The following is a 21,699-nucleotide window of genomic DNA, read 5'->3' as shown; positions in this document are numbered from 1 at the left end:
GAAATAGCAATCATAGGGGAATGATTATCCAACCATTTCCCCTCAGTCCGTGCAGGCCAGCCAGCGCACATCTGCAATCAGTCAGTGTTATTGTGGGCTGAGTTGTGTACACATGCGTTTGGTGCCATATGAATGACTATATTTCATCGTGTTTCAATGTAAGAAATAGGCGAAGCAGCTCCACCCAGGGGACAGCAACACAGTTGTGGTTGTTTGTTATTGTAAGACACGTGACCTCAATGTTTCTTAAGAGTTTGTGTGGTTGTGTGTACTCCAAGTGTATGGTATCAGCAGTATCTTGGTCACATATTTCTCAGTGACCTTGAATATCAGTTGACAACTCACATGTCCTGTATATATAAACTACAACCCTTTTAGTCTGATGACATTAGTTATGTGTCTAGTAGTGGACTGGTTGTCAAAAATAAATCTACATTTTTTTAAATATGAAGCTATTTAGGTAATTTATATTAGGAAAACTAGTATATAATGTTGTAACACAACCTCACATCCCTTTATAAGAAAGACAGGGGCATCTCTAGACTTAGGTAATCAGGGATGACTCTCCTGGAACACAGACTTAAGCAGTGATGGCATGACGTTTCCACACTGTGAAAATCCACTGATTTAAAATCCATATTCATTCATACCATTTTGAATTTAAAACACTCAGAAATCAATTTTCTAAAACATACTCCCTTTCAGTTAAAGTATATTTTTACTTGTTGCCAGTTTGACTATGGCAAACCATGGCCTGGCATTTAAGTTGCTAGCTCTCAGCTTTTGTAATTTATGGCTGTGTCCAAAATACTAACCTGCTCTGTCTTTGAAGCAGCAACATTTAGCCAGTCCTGCCTTCATTGAAGGCAGACATTGGTTGGAGTGTAACGATACATTGATGTATATATTGATAAATTGATAGGTTGATCAATTATCCAAGTAGATTAATAGACAGTCAAACATCGATCTACACTTTGACTGTTAAGCTACACTTTTATTTTGAAATTCCTCCAGCACACCCATTGACACAAAAAGCTAGTGTTAGCAGCAGTTGCTAACAGTCAGCAGCTGAGGTAAAGAGGATATCCACTTTGTTCTCGACTGTGTTGACATACTGTATTTTGGACAGAATCTGCACCAGGGTTGGCAGACGTCGCCTGCCTTTTTTTTAATCCATATACAACCGCCTCATTAGAGTGTTTACGGAAGAGTACCACTCTCTCCTTGTTATGGCTGAAGTAGCATGAATGGTGTCTGATATAGGCTCTATGGATAAACAGAGAAGGAGGACTCTGCTGCTTTGTGCCTCAATTGATACAGTGACTTTAGTTAACCAGCTCACATTAGAGTTCAAAAGAAATTATGGTCCCTTAACTCAACGGGGTTTAAGCAGGACAGCTACTTTTTTTTATATCGACCCCCCTCTTTCTGACTTGTTATGGGGCAGCTCATAACAGTTGAGTTTGGCCTTTGAAATAAACATTTTTCCTAAGTCCTCCATTTATCAAAATCAAGATTGCAGATAAAAATATAATGCATCACATGGCACTGATGTAATCTCATTAGAATATCATAATGTTTATCAAAACTGCAAATGTATGTGTAAGTATATGCCACAGTAATAGGCCCCTAAATAAAGAAGGAAAGGCTGAAATACAGCAGAAATAACTGTAACAGGGGAGTCAACCCCCCAGATGTTGGGTGCCTTTTCATTTCTACTAGAAAAGCACAGGTGTAAAAATCAGGGCCAATGCTGATACCCATGTTGAGATTAACAATTAAGCTGAGGCTGATGATTTTTCACAACATCTTTTGGTGTGAAACTCCTAGAGTAGCATCATTTTCTCATGTTTGATCATAAAAGTAGATCAGAATTGGTCCAACAGGTCACATCTTCTGCCCAATAATACATCTTTGCTCTAAATCAGCAGTTAGGTGTGCTAATTTTCAGCGTTAAATTGATTTATAACGCCTGTTCCTGATATGTGTTACATTATTTGCCAATGGCTGATGTTTCTCAAAAGAGCTGATATTGCACATTGATAATGATGCATCTGTGTACCCCTAGCTTACACAACAAGAGGTTTAATCTGGGATATTTATTATGCAAGGTCAGCAAAATAAAAGTGAAGTACTTCATCAACAGTTTAAATGTCCAAACTTGGATCATAAGTCATCGACCCAAGGGTTAAAATAAGAGGAACAATGACCAACAACTGCTGACCGAGGCACAGGGCATCATTTCACTGATCTGTCATGGACAATAAAGATAACAAGCTACATGATCTGTTTCATTATAACAGACCTGTGCCTCTACAGCTCCATCAACAGTTACAGCTTTAGATTTAAAATTTCTTTTTTTCTGGTTTGGCTCAATTAGAAGAGCAGGCACCCATATACAGAAGTTATAGTCCTCAGCGTTCTTGTTTGATTTCTTATCTTAGCTGTTGGTGCAAGTGTTGTCCACCATCTCTCCCCATATTTCATTTCAGCTATGCTGTTAAAGGCAAAACACCCATAAGACAATCTTTGAAAACATTGCAAATATAACAGATGAAGCATCTTAAATACATTTTAATGTTATGTAATTATTCGAGGCTTCTTTGCACAAAAGGCTTGAGTAGACCTTGATGAAAGCAGCCTTTGGTTCAAACAAGAAATGATTTTTTTTTTATTGGTTTAAAGGACTACATTAACCTACCTAAAAGGTGTATGTTCTTACACAACAACAAATCTTACAACAAAGCTGTATTGTTAATTTTACACCAACACTGCCTCTTACAAGATAAACCAATCATAGTTTAGAATTCTGGGGTTGCAAAAGAGTTGTCCAGTCAGATTTAAATATAGGCCAATGCTACCCTTTGTATCTGCCTCTGGGAGTGGGTCATGACCAGAACTCTGTCCACACTCAAGTATAGTTTTCTGTTTTCTGAGATAAATTAGAAAAGCAAAATCCTTGTCAGACGATAGCGGCTGAATTCTAGGATTGCATTTCAAACAGTGGGTTCTGCCTCTTTTGCCCACTTCAAGGACACTTTTCCTGCACACAACATGAATCTGCACAAAAACAGTTGGTCAAACACCAAACAAAACTTTTCCAACACCAAAAAAGCTTGTCCCTAGCTAGTTCTGTTCGTGCATATATAAGTTCATAAAGGATTAAGTTTATGTTTTTTTTCTGTTTTATTCAAAACGTATTTTTCAGGAGTTCTGAGAAAAATCTGCAAACAGTCCAAACAAGAAACCTCTTCATCTATATTTGTAAGGCCCTGTTACCAAAGTCACTGGAAGGTTGTCGTCTTAACTCTTTCTTCCTTAGCACAGTTGTGTGTCTTTGAAAACCCTGCAGGACATTTGAGGCTGCCTCCAGCCTGTAACCCTGCAGAGACCACAGGGGGAAATATTCTTTCCATACTGAATATCGGCTGCGGCTCACGTGGGAATCTTTTAGTGCCTCAAATTGCAGAGCCCACATCAGAATGTAGCCTCCATTAAAATGTTTTCCAACCTCATGGGAAACGCCTGTTATTCCATGCTGATCCTTGCTGTTTAAACCTTCCAGACCTGCAGGAATGCAATAGCACCTTTACCCTCCAGTGCCGCACCGGGACCTATATAGGCCGCTGTGAGTGTGATAGTGTGTGCATTGTGTGTGGTGGTGTGTGTTAACCCTTATAGACTCTGGGGGATACTGTATACAGTATATTTTCAACTGTTAGTCTCCTCCATAGAAGATGGATTAACCCTTTTAACTTGTTTCCCCCAAGGCTCTGACGTCATGGGATTGCTTGTGAGTGTGGCTGCCTCTAATCCAGATTGATGGATTTGTATCCCATGACTATATGGTTTAAAATTGTTGCCTCTAGTTGTGTGTCATATGAAGACGATGGGAATTGTTTTGTTGCCTGAGCCAAATCTGTGTGTAGACAGACAATGTACTGGCTATGTAGGTTGAATGTGGGTCTTTGTTGTGCGGATGTTGTGCATCTAGACTTAACGTGTATATTTGCGTTGTGTGTGTTTCGTCTGTCAGCCGCCTTTGTTCAAGAAAAGAAATGGCCCTCTAGCTATTAGTAGTCACAAAAGAAAGTTGTTTCAGGTAATGGCTGTGTGTGCTTCCGTTAGTTTTGAACAAATACTCTCATTCTCACACACACGGACGCTTCAATTGAAGTGTCTCCTTCTTTCTTTGCTTCTCCATTTGACAGAGTCCAGAGGAACAAATAGAGAGCAAAAAGGAGAAAGCTCTTCATTGACTCCAGTTGATAGCTCTCTGTAGTCTGTGTTTTAGGACATTACTAAAGTCCCAAAAGGTGTTTGAGTGACAGGTGGACGACTAGCTGCTGAGCAAGAGATAGAAGCAGAGGGAGAGGAGCAGAGAATGCACAGATGAAGAGGGAGATGCAGAGCGATAAGGCGAGGAGGGACGGATGGATGGAGGTAGAAGAGGACAGACAGATATTGATGTTTGCTCAGCTACTGTTGCCGCTGGAAGGAAACAGAGAAAGGGAGTGAGAAAGTAGAAAAAAAAGATTATTGACATGTGCCGAGCTGCGGGCGGTTTAGGCAGATTGGGAGGGAGAGAGAGATGGAGTAAGGGAGAGTGTACGTGTGTTATCTTTTCTCCTGTTTGGATCAATCAGATGATGTAGTGATAAGACGGTGGATTACAACACCATTTATACACTCTCAAAGTGTGTGTACTAACTCACACGTCGTCCATTGACCACAGTTGATACACACTGATGCCCATTTAGTCTTACACTGAGGAGTTAGCGAGCAACCTCATGTCTGACATACCTGTTTGACAGCACACTCAGAATCAGCATGTTTACATGCAAGATGAAGCTGAGCAACAGTAATTGCTTGATTAGGCCATCAAATTGGACTACTGTTAGGTGTCCAAGTAAATACGCACTGAGAATGAATCAATTTATCGACAGACGTTTGTCTGCATTTGCCACATAAGGCCGTGATAGGCCCCTTTCAGTTGGTATTGATCATGATGTGTCGTATGCAGTGTTGAGGTCGTTACAAAAAGTAATCCATTAAACATTACTAGTTACTTTCTAAAAAAGTAATGAGTTACAGTACTTTGTTACCCGCGGCAAAAGGTAACTGGTTACACTACTATTTCTGTTACTTTTGCATTACTCCTTATTACCTGAGGTCTTCTTTTACTTAATTGCAAATGAAAAATACAATGTTAAACCATATTCCCACATTAGTGATATATATAATGTAATGGAATTATTTCATGCATCTAAACACAAGAAGCGATGTCACAAGACCAGGATCAATGTGCATGTGCTTAAGAAACAGGTTAATTTACAGTCAAGTATGTCTCACATGTATTATGTTCTGTCAAGTCATGTTAATAAAGTCAGCAAGACAGTCACTAACTACTGACAATTCTACACACTACAATCAGCATAAATTCTTATTCTTGGACTTACACAAACCCCTCCCTCCTACTCTAAGATAAAAGGAGGACACAAAATTGGGAAAATAATACCAAAACAGCACTTTACAGAGAAATATTACCAGATCCATCGTATCATTTGGTATAATATATCCTATCCTATCCTATCCTATCCTATTGTATTGTATCCCATATAGTTTAGAATTGTGTACAATTTCCTTCAATTTTCCCCTTTATAATCATATCAGTGCTTACTGAGTTTTCACACTGATTCTTTCATGAATAACATTTCTGATCAAATCATACTGTAATTAGATTTAGCCTCAAAATGTCGGAAGTATATTAGTTTAACAAAACCGTCATTGTCTGTTGAACTCAAATCCAACTTCACAGGCAAATGATTATACGCCCTGGTGTGTGGGTGTGTATTAGGCCACTGGTTAAGGCATCATATGGGTCAGTGGGTTGCCCTGGGTGATAGGCCCCTCATGATACAAGAATGCAGCCGATATTGTCACATGGTCACCAGCCTTGCCGCCGCGTCGTGGGCGTGACTGAACACTTAACAATCTGCTGATGGTTTTTTCATGGTGGGATTCAGTTCAGAGAGAAAGAGGGTTGTGTTTATCAGTAGCTCATATTTGAATTGGCTGTTTAACTTGTTGGATAATTGCATTAAAGTGTTGAAACAAGAAATGAAATAAGATGGCTCACCCATAGCCCTGTCTGCACTCCTACTGTGACATAGAATAGAGCAACAAATGGGCTTAAGACAGCCTTACCACTGTTTATAGAGTTGTTCTTGGAACTAGTTGAGTTAAAGCTGATGTCTGTACTCTGGAGAGACCTGTCTCGTTTCATTATACATAGTTTCCTCATTCTCCCTCTCTTCTTAACTTCAAGCTATTAGATGACATATCAAATTCTATTATGCATCAGTTAGTTCTGATCAAGCAATCTGATTGGATAAGAGGCATTCAAAACCATAACAGTGCTGATGTTCAGTACAGCATCACGCTCTCTTTTGTGATAGTGCTCAATTCATTGATAGGCTTTATATGGCTGCACTGGGTATAGTGCATAATGCCTCTTAAGGATCAGCTTTGATGTGTTTATTATCAACACCTGTCCTCTCAATCTTTGCCTTGAATTTAAAGAATTTTAGGAGACTAATGCATGATGTCCAATAAGAAACATCTTCCCCATTAAAATGACCTTTCATTAATACATTTTCTTCTTACAAAATGTTTGCCATACAATTACACCCAGAAATCGAGTGCATAGCGTTAGCTCAGGCAGGCCATGGAGGGAAGCCCTGCCATTTATTTGAGATCAGTTGATCTCACACAAGCCCTCATCAACTGACGGCCAGCTGATTTACTCTAAGCCCTCTAACGGCTAATTTCAATCATGCTGCCATATTTAAACTGCTCTAGCCTGGCTATAATTTGCTGCTCCTTCTGCAGGCTGCTTTTTGCAACCCTCCTCCACCCCAGCTCTTCCACGATATTATATCTGACTCTGTCATTGATGCCTCCTCTGCTCTGGGTTAATGCTGCTTCTCTCCTTGCCTCAGGCTTTCCTTGTAGACACAGGAAGAGCAGGAACATGTCCTGTTCCTGCTTATGCACATAGGCTTATCGAAGGGCCGGGGGATCCCTGAACAGCCACACTGCCAAATATAAATAACAGCAATGAGAGCAAAATTGATAACTGCCGATGATGAGAAAAAATGTATAATGCAAATCCTGTGTGTTTCTTGACAAAGTGGTCCTGGTTGAAATACATTTTTGACCATCTATCCAGTTTTTCTGACTGTTGTCTTTATTTCCTTCTTTCAGCCTCTCCAGATAGACGACAACTTCTGTGGCCAGGACTTTAACCAGCCTCTGGGAGGAACTAGCACCATTGAGGGCATCCCGCTCTTCATCGACAAGGATGATGGCATGACCTCTGTGGCTGCTTACGACTACCGAGGCAACACTGTGGCTTTTGTTGGCACCCGGAATGGAAAACTGAAGAAGGTAGGATTTTTCTAAATATAGTATGTGGCATTACTTTTTCCATGTAATAAGTCTGTCAGTTTTTTGTTTGCTTTAGAGGACCCTGAGTTAAGGGAAATACACAGACTTTTTTGTGCCTTTGAATGGCGAGCAACTTTTTAGCCTGTGCTGGTTCTACCCACTTGCAGCCTAATTGTTCTCCACTAAAGAAAATCACTTTTTATAATACAATTAAATGCAGTCAGCTCCTTTTTCTCACTAGTGGCCATTTCCGACAGGACTTTCAAGTGTCTCTTTAAAACCTGGTCATTTAACAAGCATTTCGGTGGCTACTCTCCCTTCGATTGCCATGGTAGTCACGTCAGTCATAAAACGTTACTGCTGTCTCAACGCCACGTCCTGCCTCGCCTCTAATTTTAAGAGCTTGCCTTTAATCAATCCAACAGCTATGACTGGTGAATGGCTTTTCTGTTCTGGTCAATTGTGTTGTGAGTTGGACTGATAGAGGACAGGACGGAGGGGTAGAGAGGTGGTGCATGGGTGGAGTTTGATCATTTGCTGTTCTGTCAGAGTTTGGCTTCTGCTTTAACCCTTTCACAGGGTTTTGTTCTGGAATAGAAGGAAATGTAATGTTTTAGGGGCAGATTATACATAATTGCCTTTATGGTTGTGTATTAGAGGTTGCTATACGCTGTAATTTCTATACATTGCTCATGTGCAGCCTGGGTATTTGTTACTATGTGGCCTGTTGGTGTATAAATGTATGTGTGTTCCGACTCTATTGAGGACAGCGCTCTCGGGGTAAATGGAAGCTCATTAGAATTCACCCGGTTTCCCTCTGCACTGCTCAAGACCTGTCATCCATTCAATATTATGAATGTATAATCAGCCTGTGTGTTTGTGTGCTCTAAATGCATGTTTGTGTATGCACGCAGTGTTTGTGTGTTTGTCACTCACAACACGCATAATAATGTGTGCGCTTGTGATGGCATGGGTTTGTGCGTGTGCGTGTTTGTGTTTATGAAGGGACGAGAGACAACAAACAATACAATGTTGACTAAGATTCAGGGCTGTGCATTTGTCAAAGTGACATCCATTCACTTAGCCTGGCAGTTGTCCCTTTATTTATTTAGCTGTCGTCACATGTCTCCTGTGCTGCTGGGGTATCTGTATGTGGACGGTGTCACCTGGGAAAGAAATGCTGCACTTGGTTTTTGTCTTTTGTAGTGTAAGTGTTGTTCCTGTGTGCTTGTGTGTGCAGAGCCAAAGAGCCCTTTCTTCTGGCTGCTTTCCGTTTCAGACAGAAAAAAACTCAGAATAATTTTGGACTTGGAAAATATTCAATTAACAGAGAAAGAACAATATCTAAAAACTGACATTCAGGCACATGGAGATTCACAGCAGTGCCAATTTGAATCCTGCCTTGAAGGAGAACAAAATTAAAATTTTGACTTTAAAAAAAGAAGGAAAAAGGCAAAATAAGAAAGTGACAGATGTAGGAAAAAATGGAAAAGAGCAACAGAATTAAAATAGTCTGATAACAGATTCTTCCTCTTTGATTTGGCACCCTCTTTTTCTCCAAGTTACTGAGGGTTAGTGCTTCTACAAATGGTTTTATTTGTATCCTTATTATCTTAAAGATGTAACACAGTGCTTGAGCCAGCAGGATGTTATTTGCAGAGGAAGATTTTGACATTCATATAGGAGCATATGCAGACCATGATGGCAAAGCGTGTACCTACTTCTCCTCTGGAGAGCAGCAGTGCTGAATGTTGTTTATAAAGCCCCGCCTGAGGATGTGGAAGGGAGAGAGCTGTAGAGACTTGGAAAAACAGGATGGGTGATAGGAGACAGCTCTTTTCTGTCATACTTTAGGTTTGTGAGAGGAAGAGGATTAAAAAAGCTTGAATAATGTCTGCAAACATTATGGCTATATATGGATATTATTACAGACTTTATTTTCTCAGTAGGGTCCTGGAATGTGTTTTGGTTTTAATAAATAATATACCTAAAAATTATCTTAATTAGTCAGTTTGCTAAACTTAAAGGACTATGCTCAGAGTCTATTTTTAACCAACTCTATAGCTCAAGGTTGTCCAGAGCAACAAGACGGTGGCACAAACAACATATTTAATGCACTAATGAAGTCCCTCTGTGCTCTGTTGGCCACACGCAAACACTCAGCACACATACGCAAAAGGAGCTCTTACTAATGAATCCTGGTTTGATGAGACAAAGATATGAGAGATATAGAGAGAGGAAGGGAGATAAAAGATGAATAAGAAGATGGAGAGATTAAGCTAGAAGAGGTGGAGGAGAACGGGAATTGATGAGCAGAAGTAATGTCCACGGAGTGATTAACTGATTCCAGCGGTCATCTGGATACCGCTGTGGTCAAGGACACAGTGGCAATCAGATGGCTTAATTTTTAGGATTGAAGACCTGCTTTCTCTGTTTCATTAGATCTTTCTGCATGGACTGTCATTGGTCACTGTGCCTGTCTTCTTCTGTTCCCGCCCTGTTATGTCTTTAACCAACTTTTTAACAATCTCAGTCTGTGTAGAGAAACAGCAGCAGATGGACATGCAAATGAAACTCTGATTCAGTGATTTGGACAATTCTATCGGCCACTTCTGCAGTGTAAGGCGCTGTTGAGCATTGACAATGAAAGGGCATCCACCATGACACACACACAAACTCAATAGGTGGCCTGAGGACAAAAGAGAGGATCCTGGTCGATAATCCATTACCTATTAAAAGTGCCTGTTTTTGATACTACTCACAGTAACATGTGCAAGGATTCCTCAGCTGCGCCCTCCTCTGGGAGCAGATTCACGCCATCTGCTGAGTGTGTGTGGCCAGGTGGTTGGAGCCCCTGGTGCCTGGTGTTTGCCCACTGTGGCCATGCCAGGCTCAGGTGGGCGCGGTGGGGAGTTGTCGCTTAATGCCTATTCATCTGATCGGGGCTTCAATGAAGCAAGGCAGGGCTTTTAAAGTCAGCGGGAGAGGGTAGTTGCACAAGCAAGAGTGGATTAACAGAGAAACTTGTGGTTAAGTGAAACTTCTTGTGCAGTTTAAGTTGAAAAGTTCAGCAGTATGAACTGAATTTCTATTAAAATGTGGTTCTTCAAGCTTAAGGCAGCAGCGCCTGTTGGTTAGTGTCTCATAATGTCTCATAACAAAAGATAACACAATCGACCTTTGCATTAGTGAGAGTGTTTCCTTAACCTGATTAGTATCTGCTCCAGTAAGGTGTCCTTGAGGTAGAACTCTGATGTCTATCAGTTTTGTCACCATAAAGGTTGAAGGGATGACTGCATCAGCTGAGCAGTGATAATCTTAACATCAAGTGCTCACTTTGAGCTGATTTGTAACCACTGCTCCACACAGGTAGGCTCTAACACAGAGATTTTTACATGAACATGGACTGTAGACAACATTAAATTAAGTTGGGCAGTACATATTAACCACAAGACAGCTTATTAAACTGAGATAAACCAAAATGTGTTTTTCCTGACAAGGAAATGACAGAAATTCTCAATGCAAACATTTGCAAATATTTTTAAACACTGTTTATTTTAATGTTGTTACTGTACATCCAAACATTTTAGAATAACTGCACTGTTCACAGAGCTTTCCAGGGGTAAAAACATGTGGCAGTTTGTTTTTTTTTGTCTATGTTTCTGTGTAACGTCATTGATGTATTCCACTGGGACTGCTGGTGTCACCATAAAGAGACCATGTCACAGCCTAATTGACTGATGATTGTTATTCTAGCGGTGCATAATGCTGCCCTGTCAAACTCCCCAGTGTTTATGCGTTTGTGTCTGATGTGTGGGCACACATGCCTGTGGTTTGTATTTAAATGTCTGTGTCCACCTACCAGTCTTTACAGAGAAGACCCCCACCCATAGAGGAACAAATAAACACACCATGGACACAGCACTTACAGTTGAGGTGCAGTCACAGAGGAGTGATGATGGAAGAAAAGCTGTTTTTTTCTCATACCCTGTGTGTATTTCCAAACTAAAACTCCTAATCAGACAATGTTACATACTGACTTTCTTCCAGCATGCATGTACGTGTGTTTCTCTGTCGACATTCAGCCAAACCACGAGTTGTTTGGCCCAGGCCGTGACACAGAGGCTGGCTTTGTGCAGGCGTTTGGTCGCCCTCGGTCATTAGTTCACAACACTGCAGTGGGTCACACATACAAACACACACTCACACAGAAACACACTCAGAAAGGATGAGAGAGAGGCAGGCGGAAATGGAGATGTAGTTAATAATGAAAGGGATCAGACACAGTATTAGGCATAGAAGTTCAGACAAAATAGATGATTTACACTTTACATTGAACACTCAGTTTTTCCCCTTAATTTAGCCCATTCCCTGAACACCATCAGTCATCTAATCTTATCAGGATGTTCCCAAATTAACAGAAAAAGTGCCATTTTCTCCTCAGTCCAGCTTTTAAGCAGCCTTTTCCAATTACACACAGCTCAGTTAAGCCATAATGTGGCTGTGACAAGCCAAGCAGATACAGCTCTTCTTTCTCCACATAAGAACCCTGTTTTAGTATTCAACCTAGCATGAAATCAACCCAATGAAATGACCTGGACGGCCAACTAGCTTCTTAAATAGAAGATGTATACCTTCTTGGCTGTGTTATTCTACTCGTACCGTCTGCTGCCTTACAACAGGTGGACCATGTGTGCCGTAGTGAGCGGCATATTTCACAGGTCTTACAGAAATGAGTGCGTCTGTATGCGTGTACATGCACACGTCCTCCTGAAGTATGTGGATATCAATTATCCTTCTCCCATCTGTTGGCGTGTCCTCTTGTGTGGCTACACTCAACCTGACAAAGCACACAGCATCTCCCTGTGGACGCACTCAGATGCAGATATTTATACACATGCTCAAGACTCAGAGGGTGCAGAATTTCCCACATTGACACAAGATGCATGTGTGACTTAAGGTTGCCACTTTTGCTTTTATTTGTGCAAGACTCACTCATACAGATTGTTGAATATTCAAAAGTTAAACTGTATATTTAAAGGATCCTATCCCTCGTATCCTACTGTATCGCTACTTTAAAATACAGCTATGAATTAGTAAGAGAATCTTCCACACCATGGTCTCCATATTAACTTGGTCTGTTCTCTCTCTCTTTTTCTCTGTTTCATCTCCTGCTCACATATTCTCTTTCCGCTCTATCTTTCTGTCTCAGTCTGTGATCAAAGATTCTTCTCCCTTATAATAGTTGAGCGTTGCATGTGCGTACGTTTGTGTGCACGCATAAAGATGAGATGTAGTGATCGCTATTTTTTCTCTAATCATTTTCTCTCATTAAAGAGAAGAGCAGAGCACACATGCATGCAGAGTATGGATCGCTAAATGCGCATACATGTCAGAAGTTTGCTTGAGAAAGTGAACACACACACATAACCTAGAAACTGTGTTGTAAGAAGACAGTAATGAGGGGTCTCCTTAAAAGATTTAATGCCATCCCATAGCCTACATACGCACACTCTGGTGTATCCACCCACGCTCTCATTAAACCAGGATCTCCAACTTCACACCTACAAATGTCTCATCTGTCCATAATGATCCTTCCATACTACCAGGCACTGGTGACATTTCGGGACATGGAGTGCTACAAGTTGATTGCTCTACTTACTAATTTTAGCAAAAAACCTCTTGTAAATTAAGTGGCAGTAACCTAAGCTGAGTGTTGAAATATTCACAGGTAATCACTTTTGGAGCACAGTATAGGTTACAGCTTGTTCCGTGTTAGCTATGCCACTGATGAGAACAGTTGAGTTCAGTGTTAATATACTTTAGCCTGCCCAACAGCGTGTGACTGTGCCGTATGGCACTCATTCACTACCTCCACGTTGCACATCCTAATTCACTACTACCAGGGGTTAATGAGGCAAAGTGAGGAGTGAGATGAGAGAGAAGGAAAGAAAGCCGGGAGAAAAAAGGAGGCAGAAGGAATAGAAAGAGCGAGGCAGATGAATAATAAATGTACCATGCTACAATCCATTTTTAAGGGAAGATTAGAAGAGTCTGGATGCAAGCTGGGATGCTCACATGATCCAAGTGAGGACTAGGCCAGCCCGTTTCTAGGTCATCTCCATTAGACATCTCAGGATAGAACATCAAAGAATCCCCGCTTTTCTTATTATATATGTGCAAACTTGCATGCTGCCACCTTTTTTATTTTTCATAATTTCCACTTTCATTTTTATGTATGACCAATAGAAATGTAAGACAGGGGATATGCTGTAGGTATGTTTAATCAGCCACAGATGACTTGTTGTATGAGCTAAGGTTTTAGGGCCATAGTATGGTGGTATAGGGTTGTTTTGACACCATCTTTCCTTCCTGATACCAATTAATAGACTCAACAGATACCCTAACACACGTTATATTGATGGAAAAAACATTGATTGCTGTCACATTGTCATGTTACCAGATTTTAAAATTCAGTATGATTGTATTAATGACAATGATAATAATAAAAACAATCATGACACCTAAAACAATATTAACTGAAACAAAAATGACAGCTAACTTTGATATTTTCTTGGCTATTAAGACAGAGCTGTCTCTTTTGGTAAATCTATGACAAAAGTTTTTCTAAAGATTTATTTTGGGGATTTGTATGCCTTTATTGATAGGGGTGGACAGTGGATAGAATCAGACAAAAGGAAGAGAGTGGGGGATAGACATGTGGGAAAGGAGCCCCTTGCCAGACTTGAACCTGTGCATGGGGTGCGACCTAACCACATGGCCATCTGCACCTCAAAGAGCTCTATTTTGTAACGCTTTGGTGCTTTTCAGTACTATCAATAATTAAAGTAAGGTGATGGTGAAAAGTGTCAAAAAAGTGAACGCTGCCATGACCTTAGATTGCCTACATTTTTCAGGATTTTATAATGATACTCTTTGCCAGCACTCGAGGGTTGTCACTTTTTCTCACGAGATGATTTAATTGACATAGGTAAATCAGAGGTGGGGGTGCTAGTATAAGTTGGTTTCTGTGTTTTTGCATGACCTGCTGTTACCAGTATTAAAAACTGAGTGAGGTTTTGGCTGCAGACTGCAGCTCTTAGATGCCCCCTCCTGCAGACCACCACAGTAAGACACCACCTTTTTGCTGGTAAAAATTTGCTGGTATTACATAATGCTGTTTTTTGAAGCAGTCATACAAAAGGGTGGTTAAGTTTTGCTACGCTTGCTGTGCTACGTGTTTGCACTGAGGATGATCTCTTTTCCTATGGACACACTATTAAGTTGGCTTTTGGTGTGAAAGTTCAAAGTCTGTATAAGAATGATGAGTTTTACCATGGTAGCCTACCTTACCGAAACCCTACTCTAATCCTAACTGGAAATGTATTCCAGTTTTAATTTCAAAGTTTTTGTGTGTATTTCCGGTGTGACAGTGGTGGTGTCTAAGAGTTACAGTCTGCAGCCAGACTGTCTTGCCAATTCCAAGCAGGATTTAAGGCTATTACTGTTAACTTTGTGGGAAGATCTCTATCTCGGTATTTGAAGTTTTAGTCAAATTTGCAGCAAGTTGACACCCTTATTGCAGTCAGGTTGCCAGAACTTTGGATATGGTCTTACCACATGTTTTAATATAATACAACCCTCTTCAATTTAATTAAGTGCACTGTAGGCGGTTAGGTCAAGCCCAGCGGTGAAGTGCAGGGTATGTACGGAGTATACCCACTTCCTTTTTAGTCTCCATAGGGTATACACATCTTAATAAAGAGTAAACCCCATGAGGAGTATATAAAATGACAGTATACCCACTTTTGCATACACCACCAACACTCCACTGGCCACACCCCATGTTCTCAGGAAGCCTAGGTTTAAGTCTGGCCTGTAGCTCTTTCACTGCATGTCATTTTCTTTCATCCCTATTTCCGACTCTATCCACAGTCCTATCTCTCCAATAAAAGCAGAGTAAATGCCAAAATAAACCTTTAAACAAGTGCAAACCTTAAAGGTCTTAGATCATATTTTCAGTCATAAGCTGCTGCAAGAGAACAAGGGTGCTGCTTAGGCCAGTTCAACTGGATTATGAGTGATTATCTTGTCTACATTGCTGGCAGCATTTTGGTATTGAATCATCTCTACTCTGTTGGTGCATTTAAAACAGCATGAAGGAATTTGCTTACAGTTCGGGGTAATTAAAACCAAGAAATTATTCAACAGTTTGTAGGACTTCTTTTTTGTTCTCCTTTCAAAACAGGTGTCAGAACTTTTTCATTTTTACTAGTATTATATAAAAATGTAAAATCTGGTATTGTGACAACCCTAGTTGACACATGGCTATATTTGTGCCTGTAGAGAGGGAAGTTATCGAGAATGGGATTTACTGTACTGGAAAGGCTCTGTCCATGCCAGCTGATACTGCCAACACCACACCTGGTGTATGGCACAGTGCCAAGCCTCCATGTGCATATTCACTTCTGGCAAAACACACACCTCCAACTACACACACGCATGCTGACACCAGAAGAGTTGCCATATCTCAGACTAACAAGCCAAAATGAGCACATTCATGCAGGTATATACAAACCTGGACACCCACTGGGGCTGGTTGGACGGCAGCACGGTGTCCAGAGGGTTAGGCATGAGCGGCACAGCAGGCAAACAACACCTTTGGCTCACAGTGGCTGTAGGAACACACACAATCACAAAATGTCTCACACTCGCATTTCCTTGCAATTAAGCCCAGCAGCTCACAGTATATACCCTGGGTTGGATGACGGCTGTGCAGCTCTCTGCAAACTCTTCACCACCAAGCAGTGAAAAATCAAATGTGTGCAGAGAAAACAGAGTGCCTGTGCTTCCTTCAAATCTCTGTAAATCGCAGGATGTAAGGGGCTTCTTCATCTTCATTACACCAAATGATGGGTGTAAATATCAAATTAGTTAATCTCCTGTGAAGAATGCAGACAGCACACACACTCCTATGGGAAGAGACTGCAGCGGGCTTATCAGATTACCCATTGCTAAGCTAATAGATTCTTAATAGATTGTTTTTGATTAGTTCCTCCGATTCAGTGGCGGTAAGATGATTAACGTTTGTGTGTATGAAAACAAATTCACATTTTTGTTTACCCAAACTTGCACACATCTACATACAGTGTTGTATTTGTGAACAGAAAATGTGATTACTCGAGCCGTTTGTGTCTGAGTGCTTTTTGTTATAAGTGCGCTGTCACATGGCTGTCATATGCTTCAGGGGCATTTCAGGGCCATGATGGTCAGACTGGGTGTAGAGTTCCCTCTCTCTTTCTCTTACACACACACAAATACATCCAAATGCAGCAGCTCCCTGCTCTCATGCTTCTCACAGCATGGTGGCGGCTCCCGCCGTCTTACTAATTATCCCCACCCCACCCCCATCTCCCGGAGGGAAAAAGCTTCAATCTGTAACCTCTTCAGACATCATCCTACATGCTAACCAGCCCCCAGCCTGCCTGTTTTGAGCCTGTTTGCCTCCTGACCACTGTTAGCCATATTGCACTGACCTTGTGGCTAATCTTGTTAGTGACAAGTTGGTGATAGTCAAGCGGAAAGCAAATCCCTAGTGCTGGTTTAATGCCCTCTGGCTATCTTTTAGCACAAGATTTGGCTAAAGTGAACTTAGCCGAGTTTCTTTGGCTCATTTGTTATTAGTTCTTGCGTGCAGGTCAGCAAGTCCGCTGTAATTACAGAGCTGAAATTAATTAAGTGCTAATTAAGAGCAGTAACTGTTTTTCCATCAGTGGGGTAGGCTCTTGTTTAAAGTGTTAGCAGTGCTAGCAAAGGAACAACTAATGGCTCTATTATTGGTGCAGCTGACCTTGTGGCTTTACCATTTCCATCTGCTAAGCCCTTAAAAATGAAGAATTAGACATTTAAGAGGAGGCTCGCTGGGCACAGAGTGTAATTCACTTTCTCGCAGAGGGTTATTTCTTTTTCAACGCCTCTCTTTTCCAATTTCCCTGCATCGCTCCGTCTCTTCTCCTCATCCAGTCTCTTATGTCTGAGAGATGGAGAGATCTCATCTCCTTCTCTTCATGGTAAAATATTTATCCATCCTCTCTTTTGGTTCAAATGTTTCAAACTGATGGAGTCTTTAATTAGTCATGTATGCATCCATCTCTCTTCTCCCTGTCTGCCTTCAGTTCTCTTTTTTATTTTCACCTAGCATCTCTGTTTTTCTCTCCATGATTTACTCACACCGTAGTTCCTCTCTTTTTCTGCTCCTCTCTTTTCTCCATGGAATTAGTCATTAGCTGACTGACTGAGCTGATTGCATCTATTCCCAAGGCTAGCATTTGTTTGTGCATCTTCTTTCTTTCACTCCCTCCCTTGGCCCTGTCTGTCTCTCTTTCTCCTCCCATCTTTTTCTCACCTCACTTACCTTATTTACACCTCCCCCTTTCCTCCTCCACAACATCTTTTCTATATAATGATCTTGTGCACAAACACTGTTTATTATCACACAGAGGGACACAGACACTCCCCTCAGTGTGCTCTATACCTTCTCCATATCATTAATTGCGTAGTGTCATTTTAAATTGACTAACACCAATTAAGCCCTCACTATTATATTTAATTGGCCGTTTAGCTTGGCTACTGTTTGATTGCAGCAACTCCCCGGGAAACTGTTAAGCTGGCCTCTGACAGCACATGTGGCCATTTCGGAGACTGTTTCCTCCTCCCTATGGGTTTTACAATAGTCTGGCCAGCGAGTGACGCTGCCAAGAGCCAAGATGGAGGGATGTGTGTATGTGTGCTGGAGATGGAGTAACAAATGGCAGGAGGGAGAGATTTCCTACCCATCCTCATAACAGTCTCCTTCTCTGCTCCTCTGTCCATGTGTTGCTGGTGGATTAAGCTAATTAAAGCATCGCAAACAGGGTCCCTGGGGAGAGGCTGCACACGCACACATTTTCACATGCACACACTCATTAAGGCATGCAAGTACACAGGCACCCACAATAAGAAAAACAAGCAGGAAACATGAGAACATGCGCACATACACACAAAAACATGCAGCACACGCTTGGAGCAGATATTATTTGCATGTGCTATTATTAAGAGCGCTGTACATTACAGTGGTGGTCATTATAGAGCCCTGTCATACATCATTGTAATACTTTTAAGACCATTTTTGTCTGCTCTAAAGAAGCTCACAACTCTCCTCAGGGTTTCAGTGGGATCTTGCATATCGAATTATTCCTTCTTTCATTTTCAGTAAAGAATAGAGCTGACTGTCATAACCCTAAAAAACAGATGTGTTGGCCAGATTCCACATCTGTGTTCAGACAGATTCGTCTTATAAAGCTCCAATCTGAAACGATTGTGCAAGGTTTGATAACAGACTAGACCAATCAGCTTCTTTAAGGAGAACAAGGCCGTAGCTACAGGTTGGGTTTAGCTGTAGCCATGGCTGACACAGGAGTAGAAAATAGCTCAGATATGGCTGTAGTAGAGGGTCACTTTTGTTGGAATCAGACCACATTTCTTTATTGAAAGATTAAAGTACCACACTGGGTGCTTTTCTTGATGGAGAAGATATTTATGCTCCTCTCTTTATCGGCCTCTATGTGAGTTTGATCCACCAACAGGCCCCACTATTCATAAATTAAGACAGCACCTGCCTGCTGGCCTCACATCCAAGGCCGCCCATAAAAAAGGGGATAAAGGGGGGAGCTCTCTAGAGCTGTGTTTCCATCAGGGGTCCAGTTTGATTCATTACGGTTTGGTATGGATTGGTACGCTAAACCCCCAAATAGTTTGCGTTTCCACAGACACTTGAACCCTCACTTGGTGGTCGGGTTGTTAAGGGTATGAATGTGAAGTCACATGCAGCACGAGTCTGCTGGTCTAGCCGCAGAGTTGTAGGAAGGATGAGTGAAAGAAATCAGTAGGGAATAACCATTAAAAAGCTTTATTTCAGCCGAAAGTGCTTTTTAAAAAAATAACTACATTTTGATTATGTTAACCACTGTCAGTACAGATCCTCAACTGTTAGAATACGTGTACAGAGATGGTTTGAGTCTTAACTGTATGTTAATATGTGAATATGTCTAGTCTTTGACAGTTAATATGATAAAATATGAAAGTTCAGAGCAGTACTGAGAGAATTCACCGAATAAAAAAATAAAGTAAAAGTTCAGCCAGTGTTAAAATCAAACTAGATTAAGTCAGAAATCGGGGGTGCGCTGATCTCGTTTTAAAATAGCCTTCAGCCGGAAGTTTTACAAACACGTTCAACAACCAAAGAGCGATGTTTTCAGAAGTTACCTAACGTAAGAAGTAGATTAATAACTAGATACAGTACCAAGAATCAACTGTTCCAAAGCTTTATACTTACAAAACGTCAGCATTAATTTAATTTCACATCCATTGTGTACAGACCAGGCTGATGTGAGCCTTCTGGCTCTGCTCTGTGTACTTAAAATCAGATCCAGATAAACGTCAGGAAACTGGATTTGTGGCCAGATATCAATATCCACAGACTAGGAAACAGTTTGGATCTCTGTCAAGTCCATATATCTCAGAATTAAACAGATATTAGTCAATTTTTCTCCAGTTTTCACCGGCTCCTCACAGAGCAGATTTCCGTGTTTTGCAGCTTGTAGCCAAGCAGCTGTGTCGCACACTGACGTGACGACAGGACAACCCCCTATTGTTGTGTGTGTAGCCCCATGTTTTAGTATGGATAGGTAAGATTAGCACCCCTACAGAAGGGTGCCGAAAAGTGGGACCGTACGGTCAGTTTTTTGGGACCCTTTCCAACTTTTGCTCTATGGAAATGCAAAAAAATGCATGCCGTTTTGCACCGAACTGGGCCCAACTGCTAGGTGGAAACGACCTATAGGGTCCAGCAAAATCGGGGGCCAATGGAGGTCAGAAAAATCTTGGTCCATTGTAAAGTTAAACTGTATTAACCTTACTTTATTTTATTTTTTACCAGAATAATAAAAGTCTTTATCAAAACAGCATTTTTTATGCTGTCTCATACAGCTTTAAAAAAGCTTTCAAATATAATTAAAATTAAAAACTCAAAAATGGGCAGAAAAGCTTTTGAAATGGGATTTTAGTAGTAGAAGATATGGTTTAAAGTGGCAAAATGCACATGAAAGGGGCAAAAAATCATCAGAAAATACAGTTTAAAGTAGATTCAAGTGGCAACAATAGGCATAACAACTGTGAAATACAGTTAAATTTGGCCAAAATGGGCTTAAGTGATGTAAAGGGGATTAATAGAGGCAAAACGAGTCAACAGAAGTAGTATAACTAGCAAGTGGCAAAAAAAGGGTGAAATGTGGCAGGATTGGCAGAATATGGGGTGTGATGGGATTTAGAAAATAGCAAAAATGGGTTAAAAGTGGCAAAAAGATGTCTACAACAGAAAAAATGTGGCTTAAAGTGATGAAAAGGGGTTAAAATGTTGCAAAAAGTTTGCTACCAGTGGCAGAAATGGGTAAAAAGAGGCAGAAATGGGCAAACAATTCACAAAATTGATCAAAAGTAGCAATGATAATGGCAAAAAATGGGCAGAAAAAGTGGTTTAATGGGATCCATAAGTGGCACATATACATTATCATCATAGTTTGACACTTTTTCGTTCAAAATAAAGTAACTTTTGTCCAGGATGTTAATGTGTCCGGTCAGGAGTCTCGAGTTTAGTTGAAATAATTGGGATTAAGATTCCAAAGTGGTGCATTTAAAAAAATGCAATCATTAGCTAACATTTTCAGTTTACTGTCCCCCTATTTCCTTTTCAATCAATAACAAGTTATTTTTTACATGGTTAAGTTCATATTTAAATCTTTGATCTATCTATAAAAGCAGGTCTGCATTCAAACAGGAAGTCAGTTAACCTTGGTTTAAAACAAAAGCAATAAAAAGGATGAGATTAATCATGATTAACTACAGAAAATCTGTAAAAATCGTGATTAAAAATTTTCATTTCAGACTGCTGTAAGCTGAAGTCCTTGCAACCCCACCCCATATATACCCCTCTGTTTGAACTCTTCTTCAGTCTGTTTTTGCTCCAAGCCTCAGCCCCAGGACTCCAAGCTATGTGTTATCATCCATAAGAGCCTTGTGCTGTCTATTTATGGGTCACTGGCAGAGAACTGGTGGCCCAGAAATACCACTAGACCCTCTCAATTCAACCTTGCTCTATGTGTGTATGATCTAAGAGTACACGGTCGATAGTTTTAGTAGTGTTGGGTATTTTCA

At 40.8% G+C, this 21,699-nt stretch overlaps 1 protein-coding gene across 4 annotated transcripts in view; it reads left to right on the top strand.

Annotated features, from left to right (window-relative positions):
* Positions 1-21,699, top strand: part of LOC121503357 (plexin-A1-like) — a 262,690-nt gene that overhangs the window by 60,595 nt on the left and 180,396 nt on the right. For all 4 annotated transcript variants that reach the window (XM_041777706.1, XM_041777716.1, XM_041777725.1 and 1 more), the window contains exon 3: positions 7,267-7,449. In XM_041777706.1, coding sequence (XP_041633640.1) covers positions 7,267-7,449 — 183 coding nt within the window. The remainder of the gene's footprint in view (positions 1-7,266; positions 7,450-21,699) is intronic.

The sequence above is a fragment of the Cheilinus undulatus genome, linkage group 3 (assembly GCF_018320785.1).
Source record: "Cheilinus undulatus linkage group 3, ASM1832078v1, whole genome shotgun sequence".
NCBI lineage: Eukaryota > Metazoa > Chordata > Actinopteri > Labriformes > Labridae > Cheilinus > Cheilinus undulatus.
Note: the sequence above shows the minus strand (reverse complement) of the source record. Positions and strands in the feature narration are given on the sequence as shown.